We start from the raw sequence: 14898 nt of genomic DNA on the forward strand, positions 1-14898 counted from the left end.
GTAGGTAAAACTATGTTGTTTAAGAGCAATCAAGACATAAACAATTCAATTTCTAGATATATTTATAAGGCCCACATAACAATTAGTATTAATGAAATATAATAACCATTTCCATTCTTAAAATAGTAATAAACAAGCTCTGTTACTTCCTTAAGACCATAGGGCTGTAACGTATTTTAATAATTTGGACATTTATGCACGCAGCGATTCCACATATGTTTTATTATTTTATTTGATCAAGGGGAATATAGGGGGGATTCAAACTTTTATTAGGGGAGGAGCTTATTCCCATTTATCAAATACCTGTTTGGCTTCTTTATTCCAGATCAGGGCTTCTATCTCACATTATGTCTATGAAGAATGAAACGAGAGTGACAGAATTCATTCTTCTAGGTTTTGGAGACCTTCACAGCTTTAATGTTGTATTCTTCATTTTCTTCTTAATCGTTTTCCTTTTTACAGTCATGGGAAACCTTCTGATCATCCTTCTGGTGTCGCTCACTGCCCAGCTCCGGTCCCCCATGTATTACTTCCTTTGCCATCTTTCCGTTTCCGACCTCGTACTTTCGACAAATATTCTTCCCAATATGCTCAGCGCCATTCTTCTGGGAGGGACAACAATAAGTTATGTTGACTGCATTGCACAGTTGTATTTCTTCACCGGTACGGCTTTCACAGAATGTTTTCTCCTTCCCGTGATGTCCTATGACCGATACCTGGCCATCTGCAACCCCTTGAGATACTCCAGTATTATGGTCATGAAATGTCAGATTTGTCTTTCTCTATGGCCATGGTTGCTGGGTCTTACACTTAATCTTATTGGGGTCTTGCCAATATCAAGCTATAATTTTTGCCGTGACAATATCATTGACCATTTCTACTGTGAGGTCTTTCCACTCCTGAAGCTTTCCTGCTCGGACTCTTCTCTTGTAGAACTGGAAGCATTTCTGTTCTCTCTGCCAATCTTTATCCTTCCTTGTGGTTTTATCATTGTCACCTATGTATTTATCGTCCTCACCATAGTCAGGATACCAACAACATCGGGCAAACAAAAGACCTTCTCTACCTGCAGTTCTCACCTTATTGTTGTGGGGACATTTTACGGGACACTAATAGCTAAATACATGATCCCATCTCAAGGACTGTTACGCCGAGCGCTCCGGGTCCCCGCTCCTCCCCGGAGCGCTCGCTTCACTCTCCCCGCTGCAGCGCCCCGGTCACGTCCTCTGACCCGGGGCGCTGCGATTCCGCTGCCAGCCGGGATGCGATTCGCGATGCGGGTAGCGCCCGCTCGCGATGCGCACCCCGGCTCCCCTACCTGACTCGCTCTCCGTCTGTTCTGTCCCGGCGCGCGCGGCCCCGCTCCCTAGGGCGCGCGCGCGCCGGGTCTCTGCGATTTAAAGGGCCACTGCGCCGCTGATTGGCGCAGTGGTTCCAATTAGTGTGTCCACCTGTGCACTTCCCTATATCACCTCACTTCCCCTGCACTCCCTTGCCGGATCTTGTTGCCATTGTGCCAGTGAAAGCGTTCCTTGTGTGTTCCTAGCCTGTGTTCCAGACCTTCTGCCGTTGCCCCTGACTACGATCCTTGCTGCCTGCCCCGACCTTCTGCTACGTCCGACCTTGCTTCTGCCTACTCCCTTGTACCGCGCCTATCTTCAGCTGCCAGAGAGGTGAGCCGTTGCTAGTGGATACGACCTGGTCACTACCGCCGCAGCAAGACCATCCCGCTTTGCGGCGGGCTCTGGTGAAAACCAGTAGTGGCTTAGAACCGGTCCACTAGCACGGTCCACGCCAATCCCTCTCTGGCACAGAGGATCCACTACCTGCCAGCCGGCATCGTGACAGTAGATCCGGCCATGGATCCCGCTGAAGTTCCTCTGCCAGTTGTCGCTGACCTCACCACGGTGGTCGCCCAGCAGTCACAACAGATAGCGCAACAAGGCCAACAGCTGTCTCAACTGACCGTTATGCTACAACAGTTACTACCACAGCTTCAGCAGTCATCTCCTCCGCCAGCTCCTGCACCTCCTCCGCAGCGAGTGGCCGCTCCTGGGATACGCTTATCCTTGCCGGATAAATTTGATGGGGACTCTAAGTTTTGCCGTGGCTTTCTTTCCCAATGTTCCCTGCATCTGGAGATGATGTCGGACCTGTTTCCCACTGAAAGGTCTAAGGTGGCTTTCGTAGTCAGCCTTCTGTCCGGAAAAGCCCTGTCATGGGCCACACCGCTCTGGGACCGCAATGACCCCGTCACTGCCTCTGTACACTCCTTCTTCTCGGAAATCCGAAGTGTCTTTGAGGAACCTGCCCGAGCCTCTTCTGCTGAGACTGCCCTGTTGAACCTGGTCCAGGGTAATTCTTCCGTTGGCGAGTATGCCGTACAATTCCGTACTCTTGCTTCAGAATTGTCCTGGAATAATGAGGCCCTCTGCGCGACCTTCAAAAAAGGCCTATCCAGCAACATTAAAGATGTTCTGGCCGCACGAGAAATTCCTGCTAATCTACATGAACTTATTCACCTAGCCACTCGCATTGACATGCGTTTTTCCGAAAGGCGTCAGGAACTCCGCCAAGATATGGACTCTGTTCGCACGAGGCGTTTCTTCTCCTCGGCTCCTCTCTCCTCTGGTCCCCTGCAATCTGTTCCTGTGCCTCCCGCCGTGGAGGCTATGCAGGTCGACCGGTCTCGCCTGACACCTCAAGAGAGGACACGACGCCGTATGGAGAACCTCTGCCTGTACTGTGCTAGTACCGAACACTTCCTGAGGGATTGTCCTATCCGTCCTCCCCGCCTGGAAAGACGTACGCTGACTCCGCACAAAGGTGAGACAGTCCTTGATGTCTACTCTGCTTCTCCACGCCTTACTGTGCCTGTGCGGATGTCTGCCTCTGCCTTCTCCTTCTCTACAGTGGCCTTGGACTCTGGATCTGCAGGAAATTTTATTTTGGCCTCTCTCGTCAACAGGTTCAACATCCCCGTGACCAGTCTCGCCAGACCCCTCTACATCAATTGTGTAAATAATGAAAGATTGGACTGTACCATACGTTTCCGCACGGAGCCCCTTCTTATGAGCATCGGATCTCATCATGAGAGGATTGAACTTTTGGTCCTCCCCAATTGCACCTCGGAAATTCTCCTTGGACTTCCCTGGCTTCAACTTCATTCCCCAACCCTGGATTGGTCCACTGGGGAGATCAAGAGTTGGGGGTCCTCTTGTTCCAAGAACTGTCTAAAACCGGTTCCCAGTAACCCTTGCCGTAACTCTGTGGTTCCTCCAGTAACCGGTCTCCCTAAGGCCTATATGGACTTCGCGGATGTTTTCTGCAAAAAACAAGCTGAGACTCTACCTCCTCACAGGCCTTATGATTGCCCTATCGACCTCCTCCCGGGCACTACTCCACCCCGGGGCAGAATTTATCCTCTCTCTGCCCCAGAGACTCTTGCCATGTCCGAATACGTCCAGGAGAATCTAAAAAAGGGCTTTATCCGTAAATCCTCCTCTCCTGCCGGAGCCGGATTTTTCTTTGTGTCCAAAAAAGATGGCTCCCTACGTCCTTGCATTGACTACCGCGGTCTTAATAAAATCACGGTTAAGAACCGCTACCCCTTACCCCTCATCTCTGAACTCTTTGATCGCCTCCAAGGTGCCCACATCTTTACTAAATTGGACTTAAGAGGCGCCTATAACCTCATCCGCATCAGAGAGGGGGACGAGTGGAAAACGGCATTTAACACCAGAGATGGACACTTTGAGTATCTGGTCATGCCCTTTGGCCTGTGCAACGCCCCTGCCGTCTTCCAAGACTTTGTCAATGAAATTTTTCGTGATCTGTTATACTCCTGTGTTGTTGTATATCTGGACGATATCCTAATTTTTTCTGCCAATCTAGAAGAACACCGCCAGCATGTCCGTATGGTTCTTCAGAGACTTCGTGACAACCAACTCTATGCCAAAATTGAGAAATGTCTGTTTGAATGCCAATCTCTTCCTTTTCTAGGATATTTGGTCTCTGGCCAGGGACTACAGATGGATCCAGACAAACTCTCTGCCGTCTTAGATTGGCCACGCCCCTCCGGACTCCGTGCTATCCAACGCTTTTTGGGGTTCGCCAATTATTACAGGCAATTTATTCCACATTTTTCTACCATTGTGGCTCCTATCGTGGCTTTAACCAAAAAAAATGCTGATCCCAAGTCCTGGCCTCCTCAAGCAGAAGACGCCTTTAAACGACTCAAGTCTGCCTTTTCTTCGGCTCCCGTCCTCTCCAGACCTGACCCTTCCAAACCCTTCCTATTGGAGGTTGATGCCTCCTCAGTGGGAGCTGGAGCTGTTCTTCTACAAAAAAATTCTTCCGGGCATGCTGTCACTTGTGGTTTTTTCTCTAGGACCTTCTCTCCAGCGGAGAGGAACTACTCCATCGGGGATCGAGAGCTTCTAGCCATTAAATTAGCACTTGAGGAATGGAGGCATCTGCTGGAGGGATCAAGTTCTCCTGTTATTATCTACACCGACCACAAGAACCTCTCCTACCTCCAGTCTGCCCAACGGCTGAATCCTCGCCAGGCCCGGTGGTCTCTGTTCTTTGCCCGATTTAATTTTGAGATTCACTTTCGTCCTGCCGATAAGAACATTAGGGCCGATGCTCTCTCTCGTTCCTCGGATGCCTCAGAAGTTGAACTCTCTCCGCAACACATCATTCCACCTGACTGCCTGATCTCCACTTCTCCTGCCTCCATCAGGCAGACTCCTCCAGGAAAGACCTTTGTTTCTCCTCGCCAACGCCTCGGAATCCTCAAATGGGGTCACTCCTCCCATCTCGCAGGTCATGCGGGTATCAAGAAATCTGTGCAACTCATCTCCCGCTTCTATTGGTGGCCGACTCTGGAGACGGATGTTGTGGACTTTGTGCGAGCCTGCACTATCTGTGCCCGGGATAAGACTCCTCGCCAGAAGCCCGCTGGTTTTCTTCATCCTCTGCCTGTCCCCGAACAGCCTTGGTCTCTGATTGGTATGGATTTTATTACTGATTTACCCCCTTCCCGTGGCAACACTGTTATTTGGGTGGTCGTTGATCGATTCTCCAAAATGGCACATTTCATCCCTCTTCCTGGTCTTCCTTCTGCGCCTCAGTTGGCTAAACAATTTTTTGTACACATTTTTCGTCTTCACGGGTTGCCTACGCAGATTGTCTCGGATAGAGGCATCCAATTCGTGTCTAAATTCTGGAGGGCTCTCTGTAAACAACTCAAGATTAAATTAAATTTTTCTTCTGCATATCATCCCCAGTCCAATGGACAAGTAGAAAGAATTAACCAGATCTTGGGTGATTATTTGCGACATTTTGTTTCCTCCCGCCAGGATGACTGGGCAGATCTCCTCCCATGGGCCGAATTCTCGTATAACTTCAGGGTCTCTGAGTCTTCCGCCAAATCCCCATTTTTCGTGGTGTACGGCCGTCACCCTCTTCCCCCCCTCCCTACTCCCTTGCCCTCTGGTCTGCCCGCTGTGGATGAAATTTCTCGTGACCTTTCCATCATATGGAGAGAGACCCAAAATTCTCTCTTACAGGCTTCATCACGCATGAAGAAGTTCGCGGATAAGAAAAGAAGAGCTCCTCCCGTTTTTTCCCCTGGAGACAAGGTATGGCTCTCCGCTAAATATGTCCGCTTCCGTGTCCCTAGCTACAAGTTGGGACCACGCTATCTTGGTCCTTTCAAAATTTTGTGTCAAATTAATCCTGTCTCTTATAAACTTCTTCTTCCTCCTTCTCTTCGTATCCCTAATGCCTTTCACGTCTCTCTTCTCAAACCACTCATCCTCAACCGTTTTTCTCCCAAATCTGTTCCTCCCACTCCTGTTTCCGGCTCCTCGGACATCTTCTCGGTCAAAGAAATCTTAGCTGCCAAAAAGGTCAGAGGGAAAAATTTTTTTTTAGTGGACTGGGAGGGTTGTGGTCCTGAAGAGAGATCCTGGGAACCTGAGGACAACATCCTAGACAAAAGTCTGCTCCTCAGGTTCTCAGGCTCTAAGAAGAGGGGGAGACCCAAGGGGGGGGGTACTGTTACGCCGAGCGCTCCGGGTCCCCGCTCCTCCCCGGAGCGCTCGCTTCACTCTCCCCGCTGCAGCGCCCCGGTCACGTCCTCTGACCCGGGGCGCTGCGATTCCGCTGCCAGCCGGGATGCGATTCGCGATGCGGGTAGCGCCCGCTCGCGATGCGCACCCCGGCTCCCCTACCTGACTCGCTCTCCGTCTGTTCTGTCCCGGCGCGCGCGGCCCCGCTCCCTAGGGCGCGCGCGCGCCGGGTCTCTGCGATTTAAAGGGCCACTGCGCCGCTGATTGGCGCAGTGGTTCCAATTAGTGTGTCCACCTGTGCACTTCCCTATATCACCTCACTTCCCCTGCACTCCCTTGCCGGATCTTGTTGCCATTGTGCCAGTGAAAGCGTTCCTTGTGTGTTCCTAGCCTGTGTTCCAGACCTTCTGCCGTTGCCCCTGACTACGATCCTTGCTGCCTGCCCCGACCTTCTGCTACGTCCGACCTTGCTTCTGCCTACTCCCTTGTACCGCGCCTATCTTCAGCTGCCAGAGAGGTGAGCCGTTGCTAGTGGATACGACCTGGTCACTACCGCCGCAGCAAGACCATCCCGCTTTGCGGCGGGCTCTGGTGAAAACCAGTAGTGGCTTAGAACCGGTCCACTAGCACGGTCCACGCCAATCCCTCTCTGGCACAGAGGATCCACTACCTGCCAGCCGGCATCGTGACAAGGACAGTCATTGCTTATTAATAAGATTGTATCCTTACTGCACACGGTATTTACCCCTCTGTTTAACCCTATTATATATAGTCTTAGAAATCAGGATATAAAGATGGCGCTTAAAAAACTTTCCTATCTATAATGAGAAGAATTGTTTCAACGTCATGTCACATAAGAGATAAAATGTATTTCAAATGAATTTATTGTCGAATATTCCATTGAGGTTTCTCTTAAAGGGGTACTTACTCTGCTGCTCAGCGTTTGGAACAAACTGTTCCAAAAGGTGGAGCCAGGCTGGGAGCTCGTGACATCTAGCCCCGCCCACTCATGATTTCACGTCCCGCGCCCTATATGCAAGTCTAGGGGCTATGATGTCACGAGCTCCTAGCGCTGGCTCCACAGTTCAGAACAGTTTGTTCCAAACGCTGAGCAGCGGAGTACCCCTTTAAGAAGTACTGCATCCGAAGACAATTGCAGATAAGGGGTAAGTGTCTGATCAGGGGGTGTCTGACCACTGGGGCCCCCACGATCTCCCATAGGGGGACCTGGAACTCCCGCGGCTCTACCCATGCAGAAGGCTTGTCGAACATGCCATCACACCGTAGCCTACACACCCCATCCATGTACCTCTATGGGAGAGGTGGAGAGGCAACGTTCGTGCATCCCTACCTATCCCATAGAGCTGAATGGAGGGGGCGTGTCTGTCAACCTCTTAGTGAGGTCAATGACACAAGCGTTAGCCGCGCAGAGCCGCAGCAGTTCTGGGTCCCCGAAACGGGAGAATGTGGGGGGGGCCCAGTGGTCGGACCCCCCCGCGATCAGACACTTGTCTTCGGCTGCATTATTTCTTTCATTTTCATGACAAAAATGAAGGAAGCCATGGCCACCATGGGACTCCTACGAGGGGACAGATGCAGTCATCTTCCAATGGGTTGCCATCCCTGTCTTTTAGATAGCGGCCCGCACCTTATAATTGAATAGGCCTCACTGGAAGAATACAAAGTCCCTGTAATGTCCGTTTCTGTGTTGTTGCATTTTTCAGCTTTAGGTCCTGTTCAGACATTGTTTTTGTGTCTGAACAGTTTCTGTGCTATTCCCCCTGGTTTAGGAGGAGTTAACCCTCCAGGCCTGGGAGTGTATAAAAGGCCTCTTCAGGTGCTGTTGGCGACTGGTAATTAGATTTGTACTCTGACCATGTCCCTTTTAATATTCATCTTAAGCTTTTTTCTGTTTTCGCATATATTCTGAGTTTTAATCATGGTTATCAGTCCTTTTTGATATATAGATTTTAGCCTGCTTTGTTTTAGTACATTTGTCGGGTTTTAGTATTTGTGTATGTTCAAGTGCCCTTGATTTCCTGACCCGTTTTATGTTAGTATGCTTTATCCAGCCAGTCTGTTCTGGTTATTGTATTCCTGCTATGTTCTTTCCGCCGACATGTAAAGTTCTGTTAGATTTGTTTGACTTTTTTTTCAAATCACCTGGTTCCAGATTTTTAAATTACTTCTATTAAAAAATCTTAATCCTTCCAGTACTTATCAGCTGCTGTATGCTCCAGAGGAAGTTGTGTAGTTCTTTCCAGTCTGACCACAGTGCTCTCTGCTGACACCTCTGATCATGTCAGGAACTGTCCAGAGCAGGAGCAAATCCCCATAGCAAACCTCTCCTCCTCTGGGTTTCTGTGGTGGGAGAACTGACATCATGCCACACCCCCTCCATTCTTGTCTATTGGAGGGGGCGTGACAGCCTTCATGCCCCCTCCCATAGACACGAATGAAGGGGGTGTGGCGTGATGTCTCCTGCAGCGGAAACCCGGTGTTCTAAAAATACAGTTTAGAATGACGGGTGCTGCATGGAGATCGGGGGGGGGGGGGGGAGTCCCAGCACTGGGACCCACGCAATTAGATATCTTAGATAGACATCCTTTGGATAGGGGGATAAGATGTCTAAGGGCGGAGTATCCCTTTATGATGCTCCTGATGGCCTGGTTCAGGGAATTTCGGAGATCTCTTTCGGAGCAAGGCCATCCTCCTTATAGGAAGCTTGTATCAGTATTTTCGGTATTTCTTTGCAATAAACCTGACCCTCAGTAAGTCACTCTGTTTACAGAAGTCAGACTGCACGATGCAATTATGCCAAAGGCCTCGTTCTCATCGCTGCTGAGATCCGCTAAAGGGAGCTCCGTCACGAAAAGATGGGAGATGTGCGGAGCAAAAAGACTGCATGTCAGGTATTTTTCTCCGCTAATCGCCCCAAAAATAATAGACCCCCGACCGTGTTATTTGCGCTCCGACCATGAACGGAACAGAGCTGCAGACATAGGGGATAATATCTCATTTTGTTGTGCCGACCGCTGGGACCCCCGTGATCTCTACAATGAGGCCCGGCTCTCAAAGAGAGAGAATATGTTAGACCACACACGCTCCATTTATTTGTATGGGAACACTGGAGATGCCCAAGTGCTGTACGCCGGTATATTCGCCCATAGAAGTGAATGGAGCACGTGCTGTCTACAGTATACACTCTCTCTCAGCTGTGAATAGGGGATAAGATACATTTCTGTAGACAACCCCTTTAACGAAACAAGATACAGTAAAGTCTCCCATCCTGTGCTATTTCATTTCCTCTTTATTACCCTCTGTGCAAATTCATCACCCCCTCTTTACCACCCCTTGTGCCATTTCATCCGCTCTATATCCCCCTGTGCCACTTCATAAAGAGGGGGTGATGAATTTACACAGAGGGTAATAAAGGGGGAATGAAATGGCACAGGGGGGGGGGATCAAAAGGAAATGATGTGGTCTCTTTCAGATATATAGGGGTCTATTGATCCGTTTAAGTGCCAAGGCCTATTTTTTTTTAAATCAACTGGTGACAGAAAGTTAAACAGATTTGAAAATGACTTCTATTTAAAAATCTTAATCCTTCCAGTACTTATCAGCTGCTGTATGCTCCACAGGAAGTTATTTTATTTTTACATTTATTTTCTGTCTGACCACAGTGCTCTCTGCTGACACCTCTGTCCAGATCAGGAACTGTCCAGAGTAGGAGCAAATCCCCATAGTAAACCTATTGTTACACCGAGCACTCCGGGTCCCTACTCCTCCCCGGAGCGCTCGCGGCGTTCACCTCCATGCAGCGTCCCGGTCAGACCCACTGACCGGGTGCGCTGCATTAGTGTAACTGGCGGGGATGCGACCCACGTAGCGGGGCGCGCCCGCCCGCGGCTCGCATCTCAATCCCCTCACCTGTCCCGTCCTCCGTCGGCTCAGTCCCAGTCCCGGCTCTCTGAGATTTTAAGGGCCAGTGCACCATTGATTGGCGCCTGGCCCAATCAGTACACTCACTTGTGTCCTCATTATAAAAACCCACTTCCCCTTCCTGGTATCGCCGGATCTTGTTGGCTCAGTGCCAGTGAAAGCGTTCCTGTGTATGTTCCAAGCCAGTGTTCCAGACCCTCTGCTGTTGCCCCTGACTACGATCCTTGCTGCCTGCCCTGACCTTCTGCTACGTCCAACCTTGCTCTTGCCTTGTCCCTTGTACCGCGCCTGTCTCAGCCGTCAGCTGGGGTTGAGTCGCAATCGGGTGGGGGTTACCTGCCGCTGCAAGTCCATCTCGCTTTGCGGCTTGCTCTGGTGAAAACCAGTAACCCCTTAGACTCCGTTCCCCTGGTACGGCCCACGTCATCACCCCACTGACACAGAGGATCCACCACCAGTATCCTCACTGCATAACCATCCGGATCTTGACAGTAGATCCGGCCATGGATCCCGCTGAGGTCCTGCTGCCAGTTGTCGCTGACCTTACCACGGTGGTCGCCCAGCAATCTCAACAGATAGCGCAACAAGGACAGCAGCTGACCCAACTGACCGTCATGCTGCAATAACTTCTGCCACAGCTTCAGCAACCATCTAATCCGCCAGCTCCTGCACCTCCTCCGCAGCGAGTGGCCGCTCCCAGCCTCCGCCTGTCCCTGCTGGACAAATTTGATGGGGACTCTAAACTGTGCTGTGGTTTCCTGTCTCAATGTTCCTTACACTTGGAGATGTTGTCGGACCAATTCCCCACTGTACGGTCTAAGGTGGCTTTCGTGGTTAGTCTCCTGTCTGGAAAGGCCTTGTCATGGGCCACACCGCTCTGGGACCGCAATGATCCTGTCACTGCCACTGTCCAGTCCTTCTTCGCTGAAGTTCGTAGTGTCTTTGAGGAGCCAGCCCGGGCCTCCTCTGCCGAGACTGCTTTGCTGAACCTAGTCCAAGGAAGTTCTTCCGTAGGCGAATACGCCATCCAGTTTCGTACCCTCGCCTCAGAATTATCCTGGAACAATGAGGCCTTCTGCGCGACCTTCAAGAAAGGCTTATCCAGCAACATCAAGGAAATTCCTGCTAACCTGTCTGAACTTATCCATTTGGCCACCCGCATTGACATGCGTTTCTCTGAAAGACGCCAGGAACTCCGACAGGAAAAGGATCTTGTTCGCACCAGGCGATTTCTCTCCCCGACTCCTCTCTTCTCTAGTCCTCTGTAATCTGTTCCTGTGCCTTCTGCCGAGGAGGCTATGCATGTCGATTGGTCCCGCCTGACCCTACAAGAGAGGACTCGCCGCCGTAACGAGAATCTATGCCTGTACTGTGCTAGTACCGAACACTTCCTAAAAGACTGTCCTATCCGCCCTCCGCGTCAGGAGAGACCCACCCCGTTACCTCACAAAGGTGAGACAGCTCTAGGTGTGAATTCTGCTTCTCCACGTCTCACTGTGCCTGTGCGGATTTCTCCTTCGGCTAACTCCTCCTTCTCAGCTGTGGCCTTCTTGGACTCCGGTTCTGCAGGAAATTTTATTTTGCCCTCTTTTGTTAATAGGTTCAACATCCCAGTGACCAGTCTTGTCAGACCGCTCTACATTTCTTCAGTCAACGGAGAAAAATTGGACTGCACTGTGCGTTACCGCACAGAACCCCTGCTTATGTGCATTGGACTACATCACGAAAAAATTGAATTTCTTGTCCTACCCAACTGCACCTCCTCGGTCTGCCATGGCTCCAACGTCATTCTCCTACCCTTGACTGGACCACCGGGGAGATCAAGAGTTGGGGTTCATCTTGTCTCAAACATTGCCTCACGTCTGCTCCCATTTGTCAAACCCCTGTGGCTCCACCTATACCAGGTCTTTCCAAGGCCTACCAGGACTTTGCCGATGTTTTCTGTAAAAAACAAGCAGAATCCAGAAAAATCTAAAGAGGGGATTCATTCGTAAGTCCTCATCCCCTGCTGGAGCGGGGTTCTTCTTTGTTTCTAAAAAAGACGGTTCCTTACGGCCATGCATTGACTACTGAGGTTTAAATAAAATCACCATAAAAAAACGCTATCCCCTGCCTTTGATCTCTGAACTCTTTGACGTCTTCGTGGCGCCAATATTTTCACAAAATTGGACTTAAGAGGCGCATATAATCTTATTCGCATCAGGAAAGTGGATGAGTGGAAAACCGCATTCAATACCAGAGACGGACATTTTGAATATCTTGTTATGCCCTTTGGGCTCTGCAATGCTCCTGCAGTCTTCCAGGACTTCGTTAATGAGATATTTTGGGACTTGTTATATACCTGTGTTGTGGTTCACCTGGACGACATCTTGATTTTCTCCTCTAGTCTAGAGGAACACCACCGTCATGTCCGCCTAGTGCTCCAGAGACTCCGCGAAAATCACCTGTATGCCAAAATGGAAAAATGTCTATTTGAATGTGAATCTCTTCCTTTCCTATGTTACCTAGTCTCTGGCCAGGGACTTCAAATGGACCCAGAAAAACTGTCAGCGGTTTTAGATTGGCCACGCCCTTCTGGACTCCATGCTATCCAACGCTTTCTGGGTTTTGCCAACTACTACCGACAGTTTATTCCCCATTTTTCCACCATTGTGGCCCTGACCAGGAAGAATGCCAACCCTAAATCATGGCCTCCTCAAGCGGATGAGGCCTTCAATCGCCTCAAAACTGCCTTCGCTTCTGCTCCAGTACTGTCCAGACCTGATCCATCGAAACCTTTCTTGCTGGAAGTGGACGCCTCCTCAGTCGGAGCCGGAGCCGTACTTCTCCAAAAAAACTCTCCCGGACGTAATATTACTTGTGGTTTCTTTTCTAAAACCTTCTCTCCGGCAGAAAAAAATTACTCCATTGGAGATCGTGAACCGGCTCTCTGAGATTTTAAGGGCCAGTGCGCCATTGATTGGCGCCTGGCCCAATCAGTACACTCACCTGTGTCCTCATTATAAAAACCCACTTCCCCTTCCTGGTATCGCCGGATCTTGTTGGCTCAGTGCCAGTGAAAGCGTTCCTGTGTATGTTCCAAGCCAGTGTTCCAGACCCTCTGCTGTTGCCCCTGACTACGATCCTTGCTGCCAGCCCTGACCTTCTGCTACGTCCGACCTTGCTCTTGCCTTGTGCCTTGTACCGCGCCTGTCTCAGCCGTTAGCTGGGGTTGAGTCGCTATCGGGGGTTACCTGCCGCTGCAAGTCCATCCCGCTTTGCGGCGGGCTCTGGGGAAAACCAGTAACCCCTTAGACTTTGTTCGCCTGGTACGGCCCACGTCATCACCCCACTGACACAGAGGATCCACCACCAGTATCCTCACTGCATAACCATCCGGATCCTGACACCTATCCTGCTCTGGACAGTTCCTGAAATGGACAGAGAGCACTGTGGTCAGACTGAAAATAACAACTCAACTTCCTCTGGAGCATACAGCAGCTGATAAGTACTGGAAGGATTAATATTTTTAATTAGAAGTAATTTAGAAATCTGTTTAACGTTCTGGCACCAGTTGATTTAAAAATGTTTGTTTTTATTCACCAGAGTACCCCTTTAAAGGTATTATACATTTGAAATTCATACCTTGTTTGGGGTGGTTAAAAAAATACCTATACTTACCAAGCCCTGGTCCCCTGTAGCTCCTACAGCTTTGTCCAGTTCCCTGATCTTCTGTCTTCTTCCTGCTTTCAAAACAAGCGCTTAGTGCAGGATCTGCTCAGCCAGTCACTGGCCATAGCCGTGCCCCATCTCGGCCAGCGATTGGTCCTGCACCAAGCCCTCGTTTTGGAAGCAAGAAGACAGATGATTGGTGGACAGGGTGCAGCAGAACGAAAGCTAAATTTCCCTCAAAGATTCTTAGTATATGTACAGCTGATCTTGCTATGTTTGTGTCTATGGGGGAGATTTATCAAAACCTGTCCAGAGGAATAGTTGCTGTGTTGCCCATAGCAACCAATCAGATCGCTTCTTTCATTTTGCAGAGGCCTTGTTAAAAATGAAAGAAGCGATCTGATTGGTTGCTATGGGCAACTGGGAAACTTTTCCTTTGTACAGGTCTTGATAAATCTCCCCCTATGTTCCTTTATCTGAGAAAGACGGCCGTCACGCTCCCTCCCATAGCCATGAATGGAGTCGGCATGGTGTGATGTCAACAGGGGGCGTGGCTTGACGTCTCCAGTCCTGGAAACCCCGAGGTTTCCGAAACTGGAGACACAGCCCCACATAGAATGCAAGTGCTGCAGGGAGATCTCGGGGGGGGGGGGGGGGGGTCCTGCCGCTAGGACCCCCAGCGATCTCCCTGCAGCACCCGCATTCTATGTGGGGCTGCATCTCCAGTTTCAGAAACCTCCTTTGGATAGGGGATAAGATGTTTTTGCCCGGAATAACCCTTTACGTTTACCCTTACACTGCTTCCTTGAAGAGAGGACAATTATGATAGCTGCAAGGAAACAGTGTAAGGGTTACACTTCCTGGCTTGTTCTGATACCCCGTGCCCTGGGTTCCCCTTGGAAAGATTAATCAGGAACTCTTAAAGGGGTACTCTGTTGGAATTTTTTTTTCCAATCAACTGGTGGCAGAAAGTTTAACATATTTGTAAATTACTCTTTATTTAAAAATCTTAATCCTTCCAGCACTTATCAACTGCTGTATGTTCTTTACTGTCTGAGCATGAGCTCTCTGCTGCCACCTCTGTCCGTGTCAGGAATTGTTCAGAGTAGGAGAAAATCCCCATAGCAAACATATCCTGTTCTCTGGACAGTTCCTGACAGGGACAGAGTTAACAGCAGAGAGCACTGTGGTCAGACTGGAAAGTACTACACAACTTTCTGTGGAGTAT

The 14898-nt window shown here is 49.9% G+C and overlaps 1 protein-coding gene across 1 annotated transcript; it reads left to right on the forward strand.

Annotated features, from left to right (window-relative positions):
• The first annotated feature begins 347 nt into the window (after positions 1–347).
• LOC130296940 (olfactory receptor 11L1-like) lies at positions 348–6901 on the forward strand. The gene is made up of 2 exons (XM_056549006.1): positions 348–1163; positions 6776–6901. The coding sequence occupies exons 1-2, from the start codon at positions 348–350 to the stop codon at positions 6899–6901; spliced, it is 942 nt and encodes a 313-aa protein (XP_056404981.1).
• The last annotated feature ends 7997 nt before the right edge of the window (positions 6902–14898 follow it).

The sequence above is a fragment of the Hyla sarda genome, chromosome 12 (genome assembly GCF_029499605.1).
Source record: "Hyla sarda isolate aHylSar1 chromosome 12, aHylSar1.hap1, whole genome shotgun sequence".
Lineage (NCBI taxonomy): Eukaryota > Metazoa > Chordata > Amphibia > Anura > Hylidae > Hyla > Hyla sarda.